Consider the following 27,152-nt stretch of genomic DNA (forward strand, 5'->3'; position numbering starts at 1 on the left):
TCTCATATCTCTTTCTTTTTGGTGTGTGAATATTATGCAACTGATCAACTAGTTCGCCAATTATAGAAGATCAAGATAACGTGTATTATGCAAGGAGTTGTTGGCAATATTTGATTCTATTCCTGCAGCCTAAGTTTGGTGTCGTTGTACATTAATTTATGCTTAATCGTATTTAATTTAACTAATAAATATGATTATATAAAAAGATAATAAATCAAAAACTACAAACCTAACTAGACCAAGTCAAACACGCTTAAGAAATGTGCACATTGTCAGTATAGGTAGTAACTATTATTTCTTTCAAGCTTTCTTAACCATGCTTCTATGGTTTCAGGATCTCTCTCATTCGGATGTGGTATTGGTTCATTCATGTATCTCTCCTCTTTAGTCGGGCGTTACAAAGCCTTGGTCAGACAATTAGTTCCGATTATAGATATCCACTAAACATAAGCTACACGATATGGATTCCAGTAAATCAAATATGCACATAAAATTATAATTTTATAAATTACATTAAAATAGAAAAGATACGAATGCCGACCTTTTTACTTGTTTTGGTATAACTATTAATATTCTATTAAATGAATTATATAAATGTAGATTATTTTCTATTTGAACATGGCTTTATTTGCTTTCAATTTTTTGACAATTATTTTCCTAAGTGAATAGAAATATTAACATCTTTAAGTTTGGACGCCACATTCTTGAAATGGAAACACCTGACATGACATGAATAAATATTCTTTAATTTTGCAGTCCTAAAATCTAGTTTAAACATGCATGGTCACTTATACGATGTGTATCATTTAAACTTATCCATTTTTTTGCAGGTAAGGATTAGAACAATTATTGAATATATTACGATTTTCCAAGAACTGACATTAATTATAAATAGCATTCACAATACCACATAACAGTATCATTTTTTATCGATTTATTTTAGTGAAAGAGAAACGGTGAGATTGACAAACTCAATCTTGTTTTTTGACACGTGATTATCAATAATTTTTCTATATCGATAGAAAAGTTCTTCGATAATGGTTTCTCCAAAGTGACAAATTAGTAGTGGTTCAATTACAGATCTAATATTTTGAGTAATATAGTAGCCACTGTCAACAAATATATTTGGTTGGTGTGATTCTGTATCGTAGAAATCCCAATTAATTCTCGAAACTTCAAGACGATCAATAGTGAAGCTTCCTTCATTTAAGATTTCACCTTTCATTTCCGATGGAGATGGCATATAGTTTGGAATATTGAACGAGTCAACTTTTTTTGCTCCAACAATTCCCTGCAGTAATTTAGATTGATCGAGAAATGCATCAATATCCTTTTCTTTTTCTTTTTCTTTTTTGTTAATCATCAAAACTTGGGGAAAATATTGTATATATATATATATACTTTACCTCAGCAACCATGTTATTGAGAGCTAAAGACAAGAAACCCCAAACATAACAATACTCTTGGCTAGACGAGTCTTCACTTGTTCTTCCTATCATTGTTAGAACCATACGTCCTCCAATTGCTAATTCTTCTGCACGACTCTTCAGAAACATTGAAAAATCCTTCTGAAATTGCTTGTAATAAGCCTCAAGCACACTCTTTGGACTTGTACTGCCCATGAAAATCTCTCCTTTGTTATTCTCTATCCCTTTTGGAACCTGCACTATGCAAAATTAAGATTTTGGAAAGAAATTAAAATATTTGCCTACACACCAATAACTAGTAGGAGTTAGGATCCCTAATAACTTGAAAATTGCTAAGGATTCCACGTAAAAGAAATGGACTTTACTATAGTTTATAATAGACATGAACTACTTCTCTCATTACCAATTGATTTTGAGATGTCACTCCATGAATATTAATAAAAATTACCTGAGAGAGCCAATGAAGACTATAAGAAGAATAAACAAAATGCAAACTTTTGGTAGGAAAAAGCCTGCCGTAGAAAGAACCCGGAACACCATTGAAGAAACATGGACCAAGACCACCTCCAAGTTGGGTCTTCAAATCCTCCACAAAACTTGGCAAAGATGTGAAAATGGCATTGAAATCATTCCCATGGAGGTCATTTAAGAAAACTTGATATTCTAGAGGCTTTTTGTGAAACTTGTGACGAATGTCCTCCACTTGTTTGATCAGATCGGAGACAAACATGAGAGTGTTCGATCCTGAAGAGCAACCTAAATCTGCTGTAGTTAAGGTGGTCGGAAAATTTGTGGAGCGACAGAAGAAATTGGTTATGGCTTCCTTCACGATTGGCCGGGTCATAGATATTACCTTTTGCTGCTCAAGGCAGAATCTCATATAATGAACAGATTAAAAGTATAATTATCAAGAATAGTGTTATGTAAACTTATTTCATAAATATATATATATATATATATTTACCGGGAGCAAGGAGTTAGAAGCATAGCTCGTGTCTCCTCTTCCTCCATTGACATGAAGCATTTCTACCCTCTCTCTCCCCTATGCTCTGAAGAGAGAAGACGAAATTCTATTTATAATGATTTAATGTCCCATAAATTGTTGAATGAAGCCGAAATTTTGTAGATTAAATTGATGGATTAGATAAATTTAATTTGATATCTCAATGTTACCTAGTAATTATTAGATATAGATTTAAAATATATTTTATAATTTCTCTCTCAGTTCACTTAATGTTCTCTCTGTTGTAGATCCAAAATCTGTCTATTCTTTAATATTCATTGAAAAAGGAAGAAAGAAATAAAAAAATAAAGCTGAGGCACTATACAAAAATGGTAATTATAAATTATGGCATGTTTTTCAAATATAGCTAAATTACAAAAACTGCTTATCATATGTAATAAACAATAATTGCCTCGATAATATGACTCAAAAGAAAAAAAAAATTGCCTCCATAATAAACGCACCTGTGTATCTGTAATCTGTATGGGTTGATTTTAGAAATGATTTTGAAATACGTTTGCAAGGAAATGACCAAAATAGGTAGTTTGACTCGAAATCGTGGGTCAAACTAACTATTGTCCAACTGGACAAACATGTGGCAAAATGAATTAATTTTTTATTATTTGTTTTTTGGGCTTACGTGGCTCTTTTGTTTCTATTTTTTCTCCTTCTTCTCTCTTCTTCATTTTCATTCTTCTTCTTCGACGATGCTTGTTAGCCCCACCACCGATGTTTACTAGCTTCATTTCAAGCAATGATCATCGCGGCCGTGACAAACGAACCGTTACTTTTTCTCTCGGTTTTCCTCTTTTCTTTTCAGACTCCCTTTTTATTCCCAAACTAATAGTTCTATACTAAAAAGATAATAGAAATGTAACATAATTTTATAATAGATATAGATTACTCATCTCCTTCTTAATTAGTTTGAGACAAAACTTCGTTGATGTTTATAAGGTATCATCTCCCAGATTTTGGTAAGCTTGTGGACATTCTTACCAAACCGTTATCAACTGTCAATTTTATTTGGTTATGATTTAAGTTCAACGTTCGGATCCAATCTCCATTAATTTCCATAAGGGGTACTGATACATTAAAATTACGGATTATTCACGTGCTCTTCCCTTGTTATTTAGATGGTTAAATTATTGGTTTGCTGAGTTAGGTTACATGTAGACAATGATTGTCCATGCATTTTTTTTCTAAGGACTCATGGGGTTATATTAGATGTGAATTTAATCGTTTTCTTCTGATCAGAAAATAATACAATAACGTTCTTTAAATTATTAGATATTTTACTATATAATATTTGTTGTGCATAAAAATCAAGAAATTAATTAAGAACTTCGCTTTGACATGCACAAATGCAATCTGATTTTTTAGGAATATCAGAAACTATATTGTTCCTTTAGATCATTTTATCGACAAAAATTTTACAAATCTAAAAAAGATTAATAATTTTTTTATAATTTTAAAAATTATTAAAATTTAGTTGCCACTTAAATTATCCAAAATTTTATTGAAAAAATAAAATTTATTTGGGCCGACCTCTTAAAGCGGATCCGAAGGCCCAACCGACGATCCAATTCAAATCAAAAGTATGGAAACTAATGAATTGAGGATGAACGTCACAGTTGATGACCTCACACAAGCTCCTCGATCAGTCCTTGCATTTTTTTTAACACAACGTGCCCAGATTAAAATTTGAATACACGATTAGATCGGTAATATTCCAAGTCACAAGTTCTCTAACATATTTAATTTATTATGATACTTTTAAATGTTAGTCCACGGAAGTTACATTTACTATCTTTGTCTAAATTAGTAAACTTTGTTGTTCTAATCGTAAATATTAGAAAATATTAATGGCAGTTTTCATTAGATAATATCCCTCTCATCAAGGGATATGCTATATTATCTCCCAATGAGGTGGAATAGTTTCAATTTTAAATTGATTATACTTTAGTTTAGGTTGTAAGTTCCATTTTTAAATGAGCATAATGTTCTTTTATTACATGTATAATATAAAATAAGTATATTTATAAATACGACAGAAAGAGTTTTAAAAAAAAAAGTTAGGTATGTTTCTCGCCATTTATTTTGGTATGTATTTTAACATTTTAAAAAAAATAAAAAACAATATTTTATTTTTTCAATTTAAAAAATTTAGCTAAGATTTTGGAAAAGTTTTTAGAGAATTAGATTACAAAACAATGTAAAAGTAGTATTATAAATAAATAAATAAATAATAAAAATTAGTATTATAAGCTTAATTTTCACAATTAAAATGATAATCAAACAAATTTATAGTTTTTAAAAATTTGTCTTTATTTCTGATAAATTTGGTGAAGAAGTCAAATCAATCAAACTACTCCTCAAACAAAAAAAAAAAATTAATAAAACTAATATTCTAAAAGTGATAGAAGGAGTGAATTTGAAAAAATATATTTAAATGCGATTGAGTTTCCAAAATACCATTCAAGTGTGGTACCTCTGAAATCAAATTTTTAATTAAGCATAATTATTGAAAAGAGAAGTGATTTTCATAATAACAAAATGTCAAAATCACTCTCAAACATATGCTGAAGTTATTTTTAGCAACTCTACCACCATGTCAACATTTTGTTAATTGACTAAGGGGAGAAATTAAGGGTCCGTTTGGTAACGATTTTTTTTGTTGTTTTTGTTTCTTCATTTTTAATTAAGAAAAAATTAATTGTATGGCTCTAACATCCCATTAATTCAAGTATGACAAAACATTCTTTTTATTTGTATTTTGGAATAAATTGATTGTTTTCAAAATTTCTATACAGTTATGAGAATTTTCCAAAAAAAAAAAAGGCAAAGTTAGTTGCAAATGTTGAGATTTGTTAAGAAAATTGAAAGCGAAAAACAAGAAACCGTCGCATTATCTAACGAGTCCTAAATTAGATAGGGATTTACAATTCTCCAGTGGAGGGAAAAAAAAGAAGACTGAATTTAATAAATTTAAGGGCACAGGAGAATGAGAGAAGAGACAGTCTTAAGAGTGTAAACCCATATCATTAGAGGTCAATAACCTCCTACTCCAAAGGATTATTTTTTTTACCAAAAATAAATTAAATAATTCCTGTTAAAGTATAAACGTAAATATATTTTCAGATGTAGTTATTAATTAGCAAGTCAACAATTTACTAGCTACCAGGGAAATTAATAAATTAAAATATTTAAATACAACAAGAATGCAATAGTTTATGAACCCTACAATATCTGACGAACTTTGGATGATGAAACATTGCTAACGTCACACTTGGTGACCTCCGCTTCCTTAGTTCTTTTCTTTCAAATCTCAATATATTTATTAATTATGATAATTTTTTTAACGTCAATCAGTGAGAACTGAAAAGTAAACTTTATTGCCATAATTTTCAAATTCCTTTTTAAGAAAACTCATGACATTGTTGGATAAGTTTACAAGCTGATGAGGTGGAATAGTTATAATTCTGAACGTGTTGTCATCCTGTGATCTTAGTTTTAAATTTGTTTCATTTTGGTTCAAGTTTGAAGGGTGAATATGGTTTTTTTAAGTAAAATATGTGGAGTCGGTTTCAAACTCGTGATCTCTTTGGAAATATATGTTAATTATTGTTGAACTATTTTAAAGGTAATTTACATACCCATTAAATAAGGTGAGATGGTGATATCTTTTTCTTTTTCCTTTTTGAAACAAGATGGTGATGTCTTAGAGTTACAAGAAGCCTCGATGAAGATAAAAGCTAAAAAAACTCCATTGGTTGATTTTTTTTTTAATCGTTTTTCAAAACTAATATACTTTCTACTAGAACCACTCAACGTGAGAGTTTGAGATATGTAGTGAAATAGTACCAATTTTAAAATATTAAAGTAAATTGTCTTTGTTTTAGTCTTTTTTAAAGAGGATGATTTATTGATCAAGATAAGAAATGATTTTATTTTTAGGAGTAATTTATCTTCCACAACAATGATTTGAATCATTTATGTAAGATATTATTTATCTTAAACTTGAAATTATTTTAAAATCCATCATTTTCTCAGCTGTCCTTTTTTTTTTTTTTTTTGAAAAAAGAAATAGCCTATTTGTTCAAGTTGATTGAAAGAAAGTTAGTTTTTATTTTTTCTAATTTCAAAAGAAAAAGTTAGTTAGGAAAATAATGATATGTTGGGTGAGCTTTCCTTTTCTTAAAAATATAAAACTGGAGATAAGAAAGTTGGTTCACGTCTGCCACTTTTCTTAATTGAAATGATAACCACCGTTTTCTAATATGCAAATATAGCAAGATAAAAATTAAGGATGCTAATCTACACAAAAAGATAGAAAAGTTGCAAAAAGTGGGTTTTTAGAAATGGAAAAAAACTCATCGATCATATTAATAACATATACTCCATACTTGGCATATCATATATATATCTATGATATAATATACTTAAAATTAGGGACACTAATTACATCAATAATATATGTAAAATGAATTATATATTACTTAATTAATATATCTATATCCATGAGAGGTAGCGGTCGATACAGTCCATATGGTGATCAGTATGCATTTGTATGTATCACAGCCTACTAAGAGAATCAAATAATAATGAAAATACATAGCCTAATACGATGATGATTGGTCTAAAAAAATAATCTACAACATACATCCACTCTGGTAAAATAAAAATAAAATTTTGTTTTTAAGGCATTTTTCAATTGTTCAAAACTAAGATTCTACGAATTTATAGGAAACATACAAAACACGAATTAATTCAATCAGTTGGGCAGAAAAAATTGTCGTAAAACAGGACACTTTTTGTTGTTTATTGATCAGGATATAGAAAATGAATCTGTAACCAATAATTCAAATCTGACCAGATTTTGTCCGTTAAAATCTAATAAATGAACCACAACCACATAATTTCATATAGATAGAGATGGAAAAAATAAATATTCAATTTTAATTCCATTTTTCAATTATTTTGTTCTTTTAGGGTCGGTAGGAAACTGTGTTATGTTCACACGCCGATCTTAAAAAATCTACAAAAGTATGTCATTAGATGTTCTCTGTCTATCTGATACATGACAAACAATATGCATGCATGTGAATTTTCATGGCGATGGGTCCATCGATCATCATCATCATCAGCTTTTTCAACAAAACAACAAAACAACAAAATTCATGTACGACAAATAATCAAACAAAAATGCATGTAAAACAGAATCATTTTAATTGCGAAATTCACTACTTGAGTGGCTAGTTATTAGAATTTAGGTAAGAAAAAAAAAACAAAATAATTGAAAGATTTTTTTTTTTTTTTTTTTGAAATGAAATCTACTTGGTTAGGTATGCTACAAACACATAAAAAAAGAGGTGGCTTATAACAAAGTGCTCAAATTCAAAAAAATGGTAGATACATCATAATTACAAAATAATTGAAAGATAAATATATATAATTTTTTAATATAGTGTTGGAGGCGTGTGATTTATTTGAAAATAAACAACTCCTCTTGTATTGAACTTTCTCACAAAATACACCTGGTTATTCAGATAAATTTCATCCTATGAATCTATACATACATGAACCATACGATTAAATATTGTAAGATCAAATAATCGTCTCCTGAAATTAAATACTTCAAGTTAAATAAATCTCGCTATTTAATAAACTCTCGATCTTTCATACTTCTAGGTTTGAAGAGGAAAACAATTCGACATATGTATAATGTCACCCTCATGACGTGAAATTTCATTTTTATTTTTTTCTCTCATGCCTTTTTAAATGAGTCATATTGATTTTCTCGAGATGAGATATCTTTCACCGCATGTTACTTGATATATATATTTTTAGTTCCTATTTCCAACTCTCATGATATATATCTTCTTTTTAGTCTAGGTCTCTTGTTTGCCTCTTTTTTTTTTGTAAGAATTTGAAATTATAATATCGTTGTTGTGTGTTTTTCTAGGAAAGCCGATCTTCATCCTTCCATATATATTTCTTAGTAATAAAGAAAAGCTTAATGTAACGTAGGGCCAGTAGAGTCTTTTATATTTTTGTGATTGATTGGTGACAGATCAAACTAGTAAAGTATAGTGAATTTATTTCTTTACAAATTAAAGATGATAAGGATCAGGCTTAAAAGAATATATATTTTTAAGTAAAATTAATTTTAACAATTTAAAGTAAAAAATCAAAACTTAAAAGCATGTATTACAAAATAAAAAATAATAATAATAAATGTTGGGGTTGTAAGGGTATAATGCAAACAAAGTCCGGTTAGGGGAGGGTGTGATCCATGGTATACAAATGAGACAATTATATTTCGGTTGGTACGAGGTCTTTTGGATGAAATCAAAAACAAAATCGTGATAAAGCAAAGTCATGAAAACTATATTCAAAACGGATAATATCATACGATTGTGGAGATATTCAGAATTAAAGCAGCATTATCCTAGAGGAATTTAATAGAGTAGGTTGAGAACTAGAGTAGCATTCTAACTAGAGATAGTAAAGTAGGTTGAGAAGTATGGATGGCTTTCACACAGATCATATCAATCTATCTCATGAGTTTTCACTATCGCTACTTGGTTAGATAATTAAAATAGCCTTGCCCCACTTGGCTTTTGTACAATTTTTTTAATTCTAATTTTTGTTTTCCTTATCTAGTGATAAACTTTTTTCCCTGTCAAAAAAAAAAGATAAATTTTTTGGTATTCTCTCTCTATATAGAACGATGGATTAAATGATTGTTCAAGTTTATCAACCAGTTTTTACGTGTAGACATATTTAATTTCTTTTCAAATTTACTTAATGAAATGAATTTAGTAAATATCTATTTGGTAGATTGTTTTGGAATCATGTGATACAAAAAGTAGAAATTTTGAAAACAAAATTTTTATATTTTCAATGTTTTCAGATTTTAAAATCGAAACTTTATAATGGAGGGATTATATTAAAAATGATACTTTACTAAATATATTATTTCATATTATAAACTCATTTTATTTTATATTTTTTGTTAAAATTAAAATAGGTAAAACTTGAAATATTAAAATTTGCATAAATATTGTAAAATAATAATGGTACAAGATTATAACATATATGTTAATAATTAATTAATATTATTTTAGTTATTTTGTTGGTAAGTACAATTAATTTATAAATATATTAAAATACCTTCAACCATTTTTTAAATTGAGAATCGATTTTCAAATATGTTATCAAATACATATAAAAATATTGAAACATGAAATACAAACTCAACTTTTCATTGAATCCGTTGTTTTCACATTACCAACTAAAAGTACCCTTACTTTCTCTATCAACACAGTTCTAACCCATCCATGGATAAAATCAACATCATCCAACTAACAACATTTTCATGTGTTCATATATATATTAATAAAATAATAATGGAATGATCCAACTTTTTTGTTATCAAATTTTAAGAATTTTTCCTAAAGCAATACTGATGCAACAAGGGTAAGTAAGACAATTAAACTTCAATCCTGTTTACAACTTAAAACCCCATTTATATTTCAAGGAGTTCTTAGGGGTAGGCAGTCGTCAGATCGTTAATTAACTAATATAAAAGTAATTAACTAAGTTACTACATAACTAACTAATAAAACTAGCCGTTGGGCTGTTTAAAACAAAAGTACGCGTTAGGTCTTATTGAACCATGTTAAGACTAAGGATATATTTGGAAGTGAGAGTAGAGTGATTGATTTTGAAAAACGAGGTTTAAATATGATTGATTTTTCAAAATCATTATCCAAATAATATCTTAAAAATCAATTTAAAGTAATTTTAAACTTTTCTAAAATTAATATTTTCATTTGCCAAACATGATTCGGATAGAATTTAAGGCAAGAGAAAAGATCATCATTGTCTCATTAATTATCAAGATCAGAAATATGTACAACTCTCCAAGTACAAAATAAGAAACTCAGTCCGTCACGAATACGGTGCGACTATTAATAACAACAGAAAGTAACTAATTGATGAATTAATAATTAGTTAAAATACTAGTTTCGTCGATATTTTTCAATTTTAATTTGCTTTGATTTTTATTCTTATACTTTTAAAATGTTAGTTTAGTTTCCTATATTTTTAAAATATAACTATGACTTTATATTAAATGATTTTTGTTGGATATTCATTTGCTCTTCCTAACATTACTTACTATTTCTTCTGCACGACACTTCAAAAACATGAAGAAATCCTGTTGAAATTGCCTGTAAAATCCTTTCATTACACTCTTTTGAACTTGTATACTATCTATGAAAATGTTCCCTTTATTATTTTCTTCTATTATTCCTTTAGGAACCTAATTAAGTTTTAGAATTTCAATAGTTAAAAGGAGAACCGTTCCTCAACTCCCAACTTTCTACTAATGTCAGATTCTCGCCGTCCTTTACACAACCTGTGTCGTGGTTAGTTAACCATTCTCTTACTATAAATACCAGGCATAACTCCATCCTGATAAGCACGAGTCTGATTGCAAAATATATCTCAATAATTTCACATGAAACTAACTTGAGTATCAAAGTGCTACTTCTATTTTGTAGATCTTATTTTCAATGAATAAATCTTCCCTTCTCCAATGAAAAATTTGGTTCCTTTTCAATATGCCACTCGAGAGCACCAAATTGACCTCTGCCATGTGAATGAATGAATGAAAAAGAAAAAAAGAAACCAAAAACACTCCACGTTACTGTACCTCCTAAATAGGTATTGACAATTTTAATAGGCTATGATAATTAGATACATTAATTTATACTTAATGGTATTTATTCAACTAATAAATATGATTACATAAGAAAACAATAAATCAAAAACTAGCAGCCTTATTCACGTGGATAATATGTTATTAAAACTATATAAAATCATATTTTCTATTAAATAAATTACTATAACAATGCTTTCGTAAGAGTTTAGTAATCAACATTATTTGAATTAAATATTATAAATTATATTTTACAGCAACACATTTAAAATCAGAGAATTGGGTAACAAAAACTTTTTATATTTCAAAATATGTCACCTGTTTTTTAAATGGTAAATATAACAAACATTTTTATTTATATTAGTAGTATATTAGTAATATATTAGACACTCATGTTAGTAGTATATTAGATGTATATCACATATATATTGCACAAACACTCATATAAGTAATATATCAGATATATATCACATACATATTTTGCAAGTATATCAAACACTCATATTAGTAGTATATATATCAGATGTATATCACATATATATATCAGTAGTCAGATATTTTACAAATATATTACAAATGAGGTAAAGTTGTCATTTTACAATTGGACCTCCGTTTCTTAAAAAGTATTATATCTGAAAAAATTAAATATATTGCTACTTTACTAATTTTACTAAATACTTTATACATATTTACAAAAATTTATATATAAAAATTGTGTAGATCTAGATCTGGGGCCAGGGGCACATGCTTCCCTCCCTCTCCCGAGATATATTATTGTGAGATATAAATCAAGATCACGCGTTTGACATGTTGGCTTTTCATTGGGTCTCCATCAAGGTTTAAAATGTCGATGTCGATGGAAATGTCGAGGTTCCAATTTTATGGAACATGTCGATGTCGATGGATATTTCGGGAAAAATCACGACAATTGTGTGGATATTGATGCAAATTTTTTTAATTAGTAAATAAAATTTTAATTGCAACTTAAGTAGGCTATAATTGATCACTTTTAGCTATCATATATATAAAAATATTAGTAACTTACCGATGAAAAATGTCGACGTCGAGTGAAATATCAAACCAAAATAATGAAGATTAATGAAAATTATTTGAATTGGTAAATTAAAGGTAAATGTTGTTTAATTTGAGACCGAATGAGTTGTGGATGTGAAATTGTAAGGAAGAATTGGAAGTAGATAGTATTTATAGTTGATAACAAGGTTCAAAATGTCAATGTCGATTGGACGTTGACATTGATGGAAATTTTGGAAAAAATTGGAAATAAATTAAATTGGAAATAATAAAAATTTATGAAAATTATTTGAATTTGTTAATGAAACTATAGTAATTTTGACTTAAGTAAGGCTATATTTTATCATTTCGAATCATGTTACTTAAGATATTATTAATAGTTATATGGAAATATTGACGTTAAAAACATTAGATAAAATGATGATAAATATATAAAATTTAATGAAAATTTTTAAAATTAATTCCTATCTTATAATTGATTCTTTTAATTTGAATAGATATGTATTAATTTTATACAGATATGGGAAAAGAAATCTGGATTTAATTAATATACATAAATAAAATAAAATAAAAAACTAAAATATAGAATAAATTAAATGTGTGAATGAGATCAGATAATGATGGGAGAGCAAGAATTTGGAAGAATAAAAAACAAAGTAAAAGTTGTTTGTCCAAATCCATTTTATATGGGTAAACAAGCATATGGAACAACAAACGAGTGCAAATATAATTAAAATATAATTAAAACTGGATACATTACTGTTGAGTTATACTCATATTGACATCAAAGTTAGATATTACATGAATAATAATGTTATACAAATATAGGTGACATAATATTATCGTCTCTATTTTTTTTCCCTTCATTTTATTTTACTCATGGAAAGAGTGAGGTTGACAAATTCAATTTTCTTTTCAAACATCTCATTTTTAACAATTTTTCTATATCGAGAAAATAAGTCCTCAATAATGGCCTCTCCAAAGTGAGGAATCAGAAGTGGTTCAGTCACCGATCTTATACATCTAGCAATATTATAACTACTATCAACAAAAGCATTTGATCGATTGAATTCAGTAGTGTAGAAATTCCAATCAATTCTCGAAAGTTCAATACGGTTGATAGTGAAGCTTCCTTCCTTTAAGACTTCGGCTTTCATTTCTAATGGGCATGGCATGTAGTTTGGAATATTGAACGTTCCAACTTTTCCCTCTTCCACAGTCCCCTGCGATAATTTCACCGTAAAAAAAATGTTTAAATTGCATTTGAACAATTTTACTAGGAAAAAAGAATAATAATACAATATTATCGTATAAACTACTTGTATCTTTACCTCTGCGACCATATTCATGAAAGTTGAATTCAAAAGTTTAAAAGCGTAACAAAACTCTCTGTTTGATGGATATTCATTTGCTCTTCCTAACATTGTGAGAACCATGCATCCTCCACTTACTATTTCTTCTGCACGACACTTCAAAAACATGGAGAAATCCTGTTGAAATTGCCTGTAAAATCCTTCCACCACACTCTCTGAACTTGTACTGTCTATGAAAATGTTCCCTTTGTTACTTTCTTCGATCCCTTTAGGAACCTAATTAAATTTTGGAATTTCAACCGTTATTGAAAAAGCTTATTCTTTGGATATAAGGATTTAGTTTTGGAAAATCACCTGAGAGAGCCAATGGAGACTATAAGAAGAATGAACAAAATGCAGAGTTTTGTTGGGAAAAAGTCTACCATAAAAAGAACCAGGCGCAGCATTGAAGAAACATGGACCAAAATCAGCTCCAAATTGGGCCTTCAAATCTTACAAGAAACTTGGCAAAGACCTGAAAATGGCATTGAAATCGTTTGCAGGAAGATCGTTGAAGAAAACTTGATATTGGAATTGCTTTTTGTGAAGCTTTTTACGAATCTCCTCCACTTGTTTGATTAAATTGGAAACAATCATAAGAGTGTTTGGTCCTGAAGAACAGCCCAAATCGGCTATGGTTAAGGTTGTGGCAAAATTGTTGTTAGTGCACAAGTCCTCAATGGCTTCCTTTATGATTGGCCACGCCAGGGATATTGCCTTTTGCTGATCAAAATCCAAACCATGAAGTCTATATATGTATGTATATATGATCCATTAACAAATCGTAGTGTATAATTGATAAGGGGAAGAAAATACAATAAAGTTTAAAACAAATTCCTATCACAAAGTATCATCTAAAATTAAAAGGAATGATTAAAAAAATAAAAATAAAGAAGACGAAGAAAACCATCATCAAGTAAACAAAAAACCAAACACGTGCAAGAAATCAACTTCTTTCCTGTTAACTTTACCAACAACTCCTTCAAGAACACAAAAAAGGTTTAATTTAATTATTATTTTTATTCGTATACTTTCAGTTTTTGTTCATTTTAGCCACTATTCTCAAAATGTCTATTTTAGTCGGTATACTTTTAGCTTTGTCTATTTTAGTTATACTTTTTGAAACATTTATTTTGGTTCTTATACTCTAAGAGGGTGACTAATTTGATTGCTTCGTTTTTCTTTTTTCACTTTATTTTCTCAATTGCAATTTCAACATGATATTACACCTAATATATTTCATGAAATGTAACCATAAATTTGTATTTAAGGATTTTTGTTAAGATTGAAAGCATGTGAACCAAAACTAAAAGTAAATCGACCAAAATAGTATTTAAACCAAAGAAGTATGTATCAACAAATAATGAAATGGAAGAATAATATACATAAGGGTTAAATAAAAATAATACCCAATGTAAATGAAAAGTATATGAAACACAAGTTGTTGTGAGGAGAAGAAGAGAAGAGAAGAGAAGAGAAGGAAAACCTGAAGTAGGGAGTTTTTGGCATAGCTTGTGGCCCCAACTCCTGAATTCATATGGAGAATTTTGGAAACGTCCATCTCTGTGACTGTGCAGCTGCAGCGGGAGACCCTTATTTATAGAAGAACCCCATCCCCTATTCCCATAAGTTTCAATGCAATATTTCAAAAATAATAATTTCTAGAAATTAAATAAATTTCATATCCTCCTAGGGATCAACCACAGCCGAAAAATTGATCCGATGCCAATTGGATGGTTTTATATAAGAGTGTCGGTCGGAATCGATTTTTCAAAATAAAAAATCGACTGGTCGATTGGTTGGCTCACCCGTTATTAATAGAAATCGACCGACCGATCATTTTGTTATAAAAAGAAAACTATGAAAGTGCTCCTTCCCTATTTGTCGACCCAATCTTTTTATTCACGTGTCAAACCGAGCATAACTCATGACGTATATCTCCAATAAAGAGACTGTGTATTCAATGCCTCGCTTCCACATGTTTGTACTAAAAAAATTTCGAATCATGTTCACATGAACGTTGACTCACCTGATTCACACAATTCTATTTTAATTTTTTGTTATAATTTATGTGATGCACACAATTCTATTTTAATTTTAATTTTTACTTATCTTTCTCTCAGCTATCTGGGTGGCCACATCTTTCTTTTCTTTCATTTTCATTAATAGTTCTTTTCAACTATTCTCCCTCCCTTATTTCATCCATTTTTACTCTCTCTCGTTTTATCTCCTCTCAGTCTCAACTTTCCTCTAGTTTTTTTTTTTTTTTTTTTTTTTCTTCTTTATCTTTCCTTTCTTCTTTCATATCTCTCTCTCTTCTTCCTTTCTTTGGTCCGTGCCATTCTCCCTCTCACGATTCTTCTTCCGATGTTTCTGCATTTCGATCACTGGCGCCAGCAGCCAATCCCTGAATCCCTTGCCGGCATAGCCCCTGCCGCTCAGAAAACGAGTCTGTAAATTAAAAAAGAAGGTTGGTTTATTGAAAATCGACCAACTGAACCGAAATAGTCGGTAGAATCAATCTTAAACCTCGGTTTGGAACTCAACTGTATGTAGGTCTAGCGTGAAAACTAACCGATGTACACCCCTGATCCACACATCTTGAATTTTTTTAAATAATATTATTTAGGAAAAAATAATGATTGAAATAATGTAGATTAGAAACTAATTTTAAAAATAAGATGATGAAATCATAATTATTGACGGCAATTTTACGTGAAAACACAATTATTGGCCACGATATCTAGATGAAGTCGACAACGACTTCGATTTGATACGTGACTCAAAGTTAAACAATGGAACCTTAGAGACAGAAATGGCATGTATTGGTTGCGATTTTCTTCCCATATATATCTTTACTTTACCATTAATCAATAAACCTACTTGTTGACGTACTGCCTGACAAAAGCATAGTCACCCGAGTACGACTTTCTACCCCTTCATTCTTCAGAATATATATATATATATATATATATTTTGGAAATCGTGTATATTGTATGTAAATCTCCTCAATTACGTCCAGCTCATATGTGACGTGTTAAGCACCTAAATCGAATATATTGTATGTGACTCTTTTACTTCGACCAACACCTTATCTACTTTTGGCAATAATTTGAATGCCTAATTCAATTTTATATTTTTCATTTAAATTTCATTTATTTTTATTACTTAAATCTATATTATTTTTGTAATTATCTGTCTTTTTAATGGTTTATTTCTCTTCTTTGTCATAAAAGTAAATGTAGGCCAATCAAGGAAAATTAGCAAAAGTTTGCAAGAACAGTCAAAACTCTAAAACAAGAAAATGAATATCAGCGCGCTAGTTAAGTCTTCTAACCAAATACGTGTAGTATTATCTAGCCAAACGGGAAAATGGGTCAACAACCCTGTGATCATAGACCATTCAAAGCATCGTCATATATTTAATGCATATAATTATAATTTGAAAGTACTTTTCTTTTTCTTTTTTTGAGAAAATTTGAAAGTACATCTTAACTGTCAAAGATATCTCAATGATCATAGACCACAAAAAGTATTCCTCTAGATCAAGATTGGATTCCCTTCCTCCCCCAAACCCTACCAGTTTCAATGGCCATTTCATTCTTGAAAATCTGTTTTTTTTAGACAATTATAAGATTTAAGACGACATTAATCAATTAAGATGACAGTGATAATTGGCAACATGTTTAGAATCTTTTAATTATCTCAAACAAAGCTTATCCCAATTTTTAATTGTTAATTACTTATTTGTCTGTCCGTAAAATATGTTAAGTCATTTTGGAAAAAGATTGGTTGGTTTCACTTGTCTTATGAGTGACTTAGCGTCTCAAATGAGGTAAGGTAGGTGACAATATTATAAATAAATCAATCTTCTTTGCAGAAGAGCATAGTTTAATTGAAAATTTTTTTCTCTTAGCTCGATAAGACAAGACTATTAGTGGTCTGATAAACTATTCAAAGCACTGGCCTAGGACGATTATGATAAGATTCAAATCGCAAAAGTTTCCACTAATTTCGTTAAGCCACTAATTTTCCACGAACTTGCGCTCTTGATTCTATGAGTTACAAATTGGATGCATTTTGTAGGGAGAGGAAGAGAGATGGAGGAAGTGAGAAAACCAAACGGAGAAGACGGAGGGAACTGCGAGAGAGAAGAGGGAAGGAGTAGGCCACATACAGAAAAATGACAGAGTTAAAAATAATATAAAATTGTTAAATTTATTACTACTAACAATACCAGCATTACATTAGTGACAATAATAGAATGTTAACTCCAGGGAGTTTTAGAACTAATTTTTAAAAGTTGGGACCAAACTAGCTATGAAATTTTGAAACAGAGACCCCAAACGTATATTTTACCCCATTTTATTTTCTGGTGAGAGAAAGAGTGAAGTTAATATTCTCAATATTATTCTCCTTTGACATGTGATGGCTGATGATTTCTCTATACCTGCTAAACAATTCATCCATAATGCCTTCTCCAAAATGACGAGCAAGAAGTGGTTCAGCAACAGATCTTATGCATTTTGCAAAATTATTACCACTATCAATCATCCCTTTTAAGGGAATGTCATTTAGTTCAGTGTTATAAAAGTTCCAATTAATTCTTGAAATTTGGAGATATTCAATGATGAAACTCCCTTCATTCATGACTTCGGCTTCCACTTCCGACAAGGATGGCATATAGATTGGAACATTGAACGAGTCAAGCTTCTCCTCTCCCACAATTCCCTATGTTCAAAATACACATTAAAAGAGTTTAATTTTCATAGAAATTACCTTTGATTTTGTAGTATACTTGAAAAATAATGCTTTATAGCGTCGGGATCCGAGATGATTTCAAATTTCAAGATTTTAAAAGATGGAAATGATATTCAAATTCTTGATTGTATTTGGAACTAAACTCATTTCAAATCATTGAAATTAAAATTCCTTATTTAAATGTTTACGAGAAATGAAAAGAAAGTATAATATTTCGCTAATATGCCCGTATAATTTTACGAGATGTAATAATAATAATAACAGTAATATGTCATAATATCAATTATGTTGAAAGAGAGTCGATTTGTTAATCAAATGAAATCAACCTAATAAACTAAACTTACAATTTTACATTTATTGTAAAAGAAAAAACCATGCAAATATTTCAATCCAAATAAGAAATACTAAAGACAAATGATTTCAAATCTAAAACCAAAATCACATAATAAATCGAACTTATATTCAAATTAAAAAATTAAGGAAATTTTAGAGTGATGCATTTCAAATATGGAAGATTGTTGAGTGGTGATGTAATATAGTTTGTTGAGTGGTGATATATAGAGGTGTACAACTTGGATGTTCCTCATTTTTTCTCCCGATTAAATTTGGTATCAAAAGATTTAAAAAAAAAAAATCCCAGTAAATCCGAGCTATTTGAAATAAAAATGAATTTTGAAATCGTATATGATTTTAAATTTTAAATTTTATGTTTCATCGGAAACAATTAAAATAATTTCAAATTCACCTACAAATCCAAGATTTAATTTCTCATACCTCTGAAACTATGTCATTGAGAGCCAAATTCAGAAACTCCCAAGCGTAGCAACACTCCTTGTTCACCCTTTCTTCGCATATTCTTGCTGAACTCGTTACAACCATACGCCCACCACCCACCAATTCCTCTGCACGACACTTCAAAAACGTTGAGAAATCCTTTTGAAATTGCTTGTGGTAGGCTTCAACAACTGTCTTTGGGCTGGTCTCAGATATGAAAATATTCCCTTTATTGCTCTCAATCCCTTCAGGAACCTCACAAATATTATTTAAACAAATTTCAAAAGATTAAACTAGTTTTCAATTGTTTTAAGAAAAACAACACAACCAACAAAATAGGAAGATTTATTACCTGGGATAGCCAATGGAGACTGTAAGAAGAATGAACAAAATGCAAACTTTTCCCAGGGAAAAGTCTGCCATAAAAAGAACCAGGAGCACCCACCAAGAAACATGGACCAAGCCCGTTTCCCATATCGGTCTTCAAATTTTCATGGAAACTTGGCAAGGATTTAAAGATCGAATTGAAGTCATTTGCATGGAGATCGTTCAAGAAGATTTGATATTCGATCGAATTTTTGTGTAGTTGTTGGCGAATTTTCTCCACTTCCTTGATCAAATTGGAGACGACCATAAAAGTATTTGGTCCTGAAGAGCAACCCAAGTCAGCAATGGCTATGGCAGTGGGAAAGCTGGTGCTGTAGAGTTGAGTAATGGCTTCCTTGGTGATGAACCAGGTCATGGATATGATTTTTTGCTGCATACAAATTAAGAATTTCATTAATATGGCATTGGAATTGTGTAGATTAGATAGGATTTGGAACGTTCAAATTTTAATGTTTTATTACTTATATTTTAACCGTTGATCAACAGATCTACCAAAGAAAATAATATCATTAGAATTAAGATATCTATAAAATATTAAATTTATCCTAATTCACCGACTTAAACTTTTAGGTTTATTATGGTATGTTAGTAATATTCTCGTTTCTTGTTTCTAGTTTTCAATTTTATTAAGAAATCTAATTAGCATTTGCAACTGTTTATGTTTCTTGTTTCTCATTTTTAGAACATCCTTAAAATAGGAAAAACAAAACAAATTTCTTTAAGGTAATTAAGAAAAACAAAAAATAGATATGTTACCCAACAAACTCTCACGGTCGGTTAGGCGACTTTCTTGTTTATTGTTTATGTTTCTTTTTTTTAATAAAGAAAAATATAATTGTATACCCCAAACACCCTTTGGATTCAAGAATAATAAAAAAAAATATTTTTATTTATATTTTGGAACAAATTTTAAATGAAAACAAGAAACAAGACGTTTGTTTTTGTTGATTTCTAAAATTTTTTATACAGTTTTGAGAACGTTTCTAAAACATAAGAAATAAGAAACATAAATAGTTGTCAAACACTTAAATTTCTTAATAAAATTGAAAACGAAAAACAACAACGTCAACCTAACCAAACGGAGTCTTTAGTGATTTAAGTGTTATTCAGAAAAGGAATTATACCTGAAACAAGGAGTTATTAGCATAACTCATCTCTCCAACTCCTCCATTCATGGGTAGCATCTCAACCATTTTCAGTCTCACCTCTCTCTCTCTCTCTAATGGTGTGTGAATATTATTCATAGTTCAACATTTTTATAGAAGGAGAATAAAGGGTTATGCAAGAGGTCGGTGGCAATGATTCTTTGAGGCTGATGGAGTTTGAAGGATATATATTTAATAATGATCAACAATAATGGAAGGCGGCATCAGTTTTTAATTCATAGTTGGGCCAAATGAATTTGGGTCAACATCGGGCAACACAATAAATATATACACAAAAATAATAATATATATTTGATACTTTATGATGTTTAATTATATATAAAAAAGTTTACTACACTTATCTCGCGCCTAAATAAACTTATTCTTAATTTAAAATGTGTTATATGAGGAAGCATCCGAGTATGTTAGTAGTGACCCTTCCCATGATATGATATTGTCTATTTTAAACTTAATCCCTCCTATCAACGAGAGGTAGATATTCGTTGGACCGACCTTGAAGTTTTAGAGATATGGAATTAATATATAAAATTTATTACTACATATAAAACTTTTACCTATGGCTTGGTAGCAATCGCATGCACCAACCTAATATGAATATCCCCACGTTTAAACAATAATTTATAGATATAAATAATATGAAGGTAGACCAACTCCTTTTGTTTTTCTTTTTAGTTATTGATGGAGATTACTACAAATTATTTGGTAGTTGCCAATATAAGCCGAAATTAATAGTTTATTAGATTTCTATTACTCATAGAAAATCCCCACGTTTGTTTAACTAAAAAAGAAAAAAGAAAAAGAAGAAAATCACTCTTAAACATTTAGAACAAAAGAGAAAAAAAATCATTTGTTAATCCTATATTAACTCAACGATTTATATCTTAAATAGTTAAAAGTTTGATTTTTTAACCCTAAATTTGATTTATAATCAAAATTAATACTCTCAATACGGCAAGTTTACCTTTTTTTTTTTTTCCTTTACAAAGATTTGTGGTTTGGTGCAAATATTCTTGTGGCCGACATAATACTACATTTATAACAATTCATTTGTCTACATGTTGGATGGATTTTAGCTGTATTGGGCATCTTATTGTCGAATTTAAGCATTTTTTAAACTAGATTAATTAATTTTGGAGCCATGTTCGAGGATTTTTATAATTCGATTATATTCATATTTGTGGCTTTATTCGGAGTTATTTTTTGTTGGTTTTATGAGAGTTTTTTTTTAAATATTAATTAAGCCACTTATTTAAGTTTAAAAGCTCGCGATGTAATGAAATTAAAAGTTTAAAATTATAATTCACATATGAAAGTATATAGGTCAATTATTTTTTCCTAAATAAATAACATCCTTAACTTATATATCGTACTATTGAATATATTTCTTTTTTGGTATAACAAGTGGGGGTGGAAAATTGAAATTCGAGACAGATGTCAATTATTGTTGAACTAAATTTCATGTTGACGTATCATTAAAATTAATGCAATTCGATTGCTGTACCAGAAAAATAGGTTAAAAATATACTAGTATTTTTGTGGCTGATGGCACTTTTAAGTTTTATATTGTAAGATTAATGTAAATCTATTTGTAATCTTCTTTTCAATTTTATTTTCATAATCAACTCACTCTAGAATTGGACCTGCTGAAAGAGATTATTGCCAAAATGGAAAGAAAAGATGTATGAAGTAAATACTACCGTTTACCCACCCTGGTCTGGTGTTAGAAACATGTATGAACTACTAATATCATAGGTATATGCGAGAGAAAATATCTCTATTGTAATAGAGGATTTTTGTTCTGCTTCTCTGTCAACTTGCATGATCTCTTTAATTCAAATATAGTGGTAATTCGTTCATGTACCTTTCTCTCTCCTTTCGAATTATATGTACACATGGACAAAAGATATTATATTTGATAGTTTAGATTGATTCGGAACTTTAAGATCTTTAATTAATTTTTTTAATTAATTACATAGAATTCTCATTAAGCTAAAAATAATTTTAATTCAATGTTATTAATAATGTTATTATTTTTGAACAGGGACATAAATGAAAGCAACAATAAAAAAGATATATGGAGAGGAACTCCACTCGCGAAAATGGAGAAAACACCTCCAACTGGTAAGTAAATAGCTCGAAGTTTGAATAGCATCATCATCCGGAACTCTTCCATCCAACATCTTTCGATTCCTCGTTCCAACGCCAATTTTTATGGCAGGCTTTTCCCTTCTACAAGCTTGCATTTTGTTTATTCTTCCTACAGCATCCATTGGCTTAATTCCCAGGTCAAATCTACTGTCCTAGCCTAATTAATTGGGTGTAATTAAAAAATAATCCCATTTAAAAAATAAAGACCTGACAAATATTTATAAAATACCTAGATTATTCATCTAATTGCTAATTGATTTTGAGATATAAATCCATAATATTAAAATAGTATCCGTGTCCAACAAGTTCTTCAAACGAGCATCTAGTCAGAAAATAGGATATGAGTTGAGATTGGATCCATTCGAGAGTATGTCAAAGAATCTCACGTTGAAAAGAAAAGTAATCTAACAAATGAAAATGGAATCATATCATTGCTAGGTTCCCGAAGGGGCTTGAAAGCAATAAAGGGAGCATCTTCATATCGAATGCAAGCCCGAAGGCAGTTCTGGAAGCCTACCGAAAGCAATACCAAAAGGATTTTTCAGTGTTTCTGAAATGTCGTGCTGAGGAATTGGTGATTGGTGGGCGTATGGTTCTCATAAGTACAGTGAGAAAAAGCGAAGATAGATCCAACAAGGAGTGGTGCAATACTAATTGGGAGCTTCTCAATTTGGTTCTCAATTCCATGGTCACAGAGGTACAAATTAAACTTCTCGATTAATCCCATCTTTCAACATTCTTTTGAGTAGAATTTTGAACCTCCTTTTGCATTGGTTTGTTACAGGGAGTTGTGGAAGAGGAGAAGGTTGACTCGTTCAATGTTCCAGCCTATATACGCCATCTATGTCAGAAGTGAAAGCCGAGGTCTTGAATGAAGGAAGCTTTACCATTGATCGTCTTGAAGTGTCAAAAATTAATTGGAACATATCTGATTATATATTCTAAACTAAACGTTCAATCACATAACATTATCGAAAGTGACTATAATTATGGGAAATGCATGAGATCTGTGTTTGAACCCCTTCTCGTGCGTCATTTTGGAGAAGTTGTTATGGATGAATTGTTCCATAGATATGAAGAAATTATTAAAGATCATATGTCAAAGGAAGAGACGGGGAATATCAACTTCGCTATATCTCTCACAAAAATAAAATAAGAAAAATAACCTTAGCTTCAAGTTCGGTGTTCTAAATAATACATATTCATGGTACAAGGATTTGAAGATTACAAAATTTCAGTCTCATTCCTAGTTTATATGTAATAATTTGATTTGTTACAAAATGCTATATGGATAAGAATATTCAAATATAGCTACAAAATTGGATAAAAGGGCCTAATTTGGCAATAAACGTAAAGGGGGAAAAAGACAAAACTTTGTTAGGCTTTTAACTTAAAAATTTAAGGTTCACCGTGGATGATATATTGAATAATTGGTTAAAAAAAAATGAAAACTTTTCCAGTCAGTTACATCGTTTAGGAATCTGATATTAATTTTTTATTGTCACCAAACGTTAAAATTAACTTTTAGAAAAATACACTTTATTCATTGAGTACAAAAAAGTTGAAAATATTATATGTCTTATTTTGATGAAATATATACATCATCCACCAATAAAATAAAAAGCTTCCTCGTCTTGATCAACTTTCATTCCCAGAAGATGGGCACTTTTTTACAGTAAAAATGCCCTTTTTATAGATGTTCCATATGATTTCATCTACACCTCTCTGTCTGGGAAGGGAAATCTTAATGATAGTCTCTAACTTCTTCTCCTCTTTTTAAGGATAAATTTAATTCAGTTATTGGATACTTTGACCATCATATTAACAATTAAGTGGTACATTATGGTCTATTACTTTATAGAAAAACGGCATAGCAAAATTTATATTTTAAAATGTCACTGAATTTTTATTGTGAATTTTTTAACGATGTAAAAGAAGTTTTTAATTAGTTGAGTTATGCGACACGTAACAATGTTAGAGAAAAATAAAAAAATCTAAGGAAGCTCTAATAATTTATTTCAAGTCGCATAGGCACTCTTTGCTATAATTTATTATTAATGTTTCAGAGAGTGGGTACTTCTTAAGCTCAATCTACACGGAAAAGAAAATAAATTATTACATATAAGTTAGAGAGAGGAGATCACGCAACATTATTCTAATATTTATATTCTTTCAACGAAGAATCATTTTATTTTTTGGTGAGGGAAATAGTGAAGCTAATATTCTCGATGTTCTCCTTTGACATGTGATCATTGATAATTTCTCTGTACCTACTGAACAATTCGTCAATAATGTCTTCTCCAAAATGACGAACAAGAAGTGGTTCAGCAACGGATCTTATGCATTTTGCATAATTATAACCACTGTCAATTATCTCATTTGATGGAATGTCACTATTGAGTTCATTATTATAAATGTTCCAATTAACTCTTACAACTTGAAGATGTTCAATGATGAAGCTCCCTTCATTTAAGACCTCAGCTTCCACTTCCAATGAAGACGGCATATAGATTGGAACATTGAACGAGTCAAGCTTCTCCTCTTCCACAATACCCTATGCAAATGCATGTTCAAAATACACATTACAAAATTCTCTTCAAATTTTGTAGCTAGTTGAAAAAGAAATGCTTTAGTTTCTTATACCTCTGAAACCATGTCGTTGACTGCCAAATTCAGCAACTCCCAAGAATAACAACACTCCTTGTTCACCCTATCTTCGCAAGTTCTAGCTGAAATTGTTAGAACCATACGCCCACCAGCCACCAATTCCTCTGCACGACACTTCAAAAACAGTGAAAAATCCTTTTGAAATTGCTTATGGTAGGCTTCGAGTACTGTCTTTGGGCTTGTCTCGGATATGAAAATATTCCCTTTATTGTTTTCAATTCCTTCAGGAACCTAACAAATATTTAAATTAAACAAATTTCACATGCTGTAAAGAAAAAAAACAAAGATTAAATTAGTTTTCATTATTAATGATTAAGAAAACACTACCAAATTATCTAAATATAGATGAATTACCTGGGATAGCCAATGGAGACTGTTAGAAGAATGAACAAAATGCAAACTTTTTCCAGGGAAAAGCCTGCCATAAAAAGAACCAGGAGCACCCACCAAGAAACATGGACCAAGGCCATTTCCCATATGGGTCTTCAAATTTTCATGGAAACTCGGCAATGATTTAAAGATTGAATTGAAGTCATTTCCATGGAGATCGTTCAAGAAGATTTGATATTCAATCGAATTTTTGTGTAGTTGTTGGCGAATGTCTTCCACTTCCTTGATCAACTTGGAGACGACCATAAAAGTATTTGGTCCAGAAGAACAACCCAAGTCAGCAATGGTCAGGGCAGTAGGAAAGCTGGTGCTGTAGAGTTGAGTAATGGCTTCCTTGACGATGGACCAAGTCTTAGATATTATTTCTTTCAGCACAAAAATAATTAGGTTTGTTAATATAGGCAGCGAAAGAAAGGTCTGATGCATCGTGTTCAATTATTGGTTAAAATTCTTTAGTAACACTAATAAATCACCACTTAATCCAAAAACTTAAACTAATATGTTGGATAAATTTAATTTCTATATATGAATTTGCAACCCTGTATAAAGTAAAGATACAAGACAATAGAAATACTTTGTTTAGTTAATTAGTTAGCAGAAGCTTCTACTGGTGGGTGCATAGACGAGTATGGAAATAAGAAATACCTGAAAGGAGGAGTTATTAGCATAACTGGTGTCCCCAACTCCTCCATTCATTGGTAGCATTTCAACCATCTCTCTTTCTAGGTGTTGTGTGGTGTGTAAATGTAGAGATTTGGTTGGCCAATTTTATAGAGGAGGATAAAGGTTTGATGGAATGCAAGTGGTATAATTTGGTGACTATATATATAGACACACACATATGGTTGAAAGGCTGAAGACTGCAGTTTCGTATGCATGTGAATGAATAACAATTTCCGATCCAGGTGGGACAGCTCGAATCATGTCAATATCAGCCAAAGATTATATCTATATATCTATATGTATTATATTAGAATCCAGATTTGGCACCTGATGGTCATGAACTCTTTTGAAAATCTAAACACGTCACCTGCTTGACTTCTCATCTGAAAATTACTAATTTCTAAGGTAGGTGGTCAGGCCATCATAAAGGTTTGAATCCATTGCCTCTTAATTAATTCTAAGTCAATGAACCACACATATTAATTTTAAAGTTTTATAATTGAATTATTGAAAAAAAAAGACTTTCTTGATACGTAATTATTATCAATTTTTTTCTATATCTTCCTTACTTTAGAAATGCGACCTAAGTCCCACGTATTATGAGTATTTATTTGAGAGGTAATATCATCTTATTGGTATATATCATATAATTGTAAA

At 29.9% G+C, this 27,152-nt stretch overlaps 3 protein-coding genes and 2 pseudogenes across 6 annotated transcripts; 1 reads left to right on the top strand and 4 right to left on the bottom strand.

The window, feature by feature from the left end:
* Positions 1–892: 892 nt before the first annotated feature.
* LOC111005930 (S-adenosyl-methionine 4-1-methyl-2-pyrrolidinyl-3-oxobutanic acid methyltransferase-like) lies at positions 893–2,506 on the bottom strand. The gene is made up of 4 exons (XM_022277630.2): positions 2,392–2,506; positions 1,876–2,286; positions 1,407–1,661; positions 893–1,291 (listed from the first exon to the last, which is right to left on the bottom strand). The coding sequence occupies exons 1-4, from the start codon at positions 2,449–2,451 to the stop codon at positions 935–937; spliced, it is 1,083 nt and encodes a 360-aa protein (XP_022133322.1). The 5' UTR covers positions 2,452–2,506; the 3' UTR covers positions 893–934.
* A 10,414-nt stretch (positions 2,507–12,920) lies between these two features.
* LOC148213417 (S-adenosyl-methionine 4-1-methyl-2-pyrrolidinyl-3-oxobutanic acid methyltransferase-like) lies at positions 12,921–15,161 on the bottom strand (annotated as a pseudogene).
* A 2,666-nt stretch (positions 15,162–17,827) lies between these two features.
* LOC148213418 (S-adenosyl-methionine 4-1-methyl-2-pyrrolidinyl-3-oxobutanic acid methyltransferase-like) lies at positions 17,828–20,685 on the bottom strand. Its single transcript, XM_088124965.1, has 4 exons — positions 20,586–20,685; positions 19,427–19,831; positions 19,075–19,329; positions 17,828–18,270 (listed from the first exon to the last, which is right to left on the bottom strand). Exons 1-4 carry the CDS (start codon positions 20,652–20,654, stop codon positions 17,905–17,907), a joined length of 1,095 nt encoding a protein of 364 aa, XP_087981091.1. The 5' UTR covers positions 20,655–20,685; the 3' UTR covers positions 17,828–17,904.
* A 1,619-nt stretch (positions 20,686–22,304) lies between these two features.
* Positions 22,305–23,931, top strand: LOC148213419 (salicylate carboxymethyltransferase-like; annotated as a pseudogene).
* An 837-nt stretch (positions 23,932–24,768) lies between these two features.
* LOC148213420 (S-adenosyl-methionine 4-1-methyl-2-pyrrolidinyl-3-oxobutanic acid methyltransferase-like) lies at positions 24,769–26,613 on the bottom strand. 4 transcript variants are annotated; one of them, XM_088124250.1, is made up of 4 exons: positions 26,488–26,613; positions 25,797–26,211; positions 25,419–25,673; positions 24,769–25,329 (listed from the first exon to the last, which is right to left on the bottom strand). In XM_088124250.1, exons 1-4 carry the CDS (start codon positions 26,544–26,546, stop codon positions 24,964–24,966), a joined length of 1,095 nt encoding a protein of 364 aa, XP_087980376.1. In that variant the 5' UTR covers positions 26,547–26,613; the 3' UTR covers positions 24,769–24,963. The 4 variants fall into 4 exon arrangements, 3 of the variants coding, with proteins under 3 accessions (XP_087980376.1, XP_087980374.1, XP_087980370.1); XM_088124248.1 differs by having other exon boundaries at positions 25,797–26,183; positions 26,457–26,613; XM_088124244.1 differs by having other exon boundaries at positions 25,797–26,197; positions 26,478–26,609.
* Between the last annotated feature and the right edge of the window lie 539 nt (positions 26,614–27,152).

This window comes from Momordica charantia (genome assembly GCF_013281855.1).
Source record: "Momordica charantia cultivar OHB3-1 chromosome 1 unlocalized genomic scaffold, Mcharantia_2.0 BLBB01000001.1, whole genome shotgun sequence".
In the NCBI taxonomy this organism is placed as follows: Eukaryota; Viridiplantae; Streptophyta; class Magnoliopsida; order Cucurbitales; family Cucurbitaceae; genus Momordica; species Momordica charantia.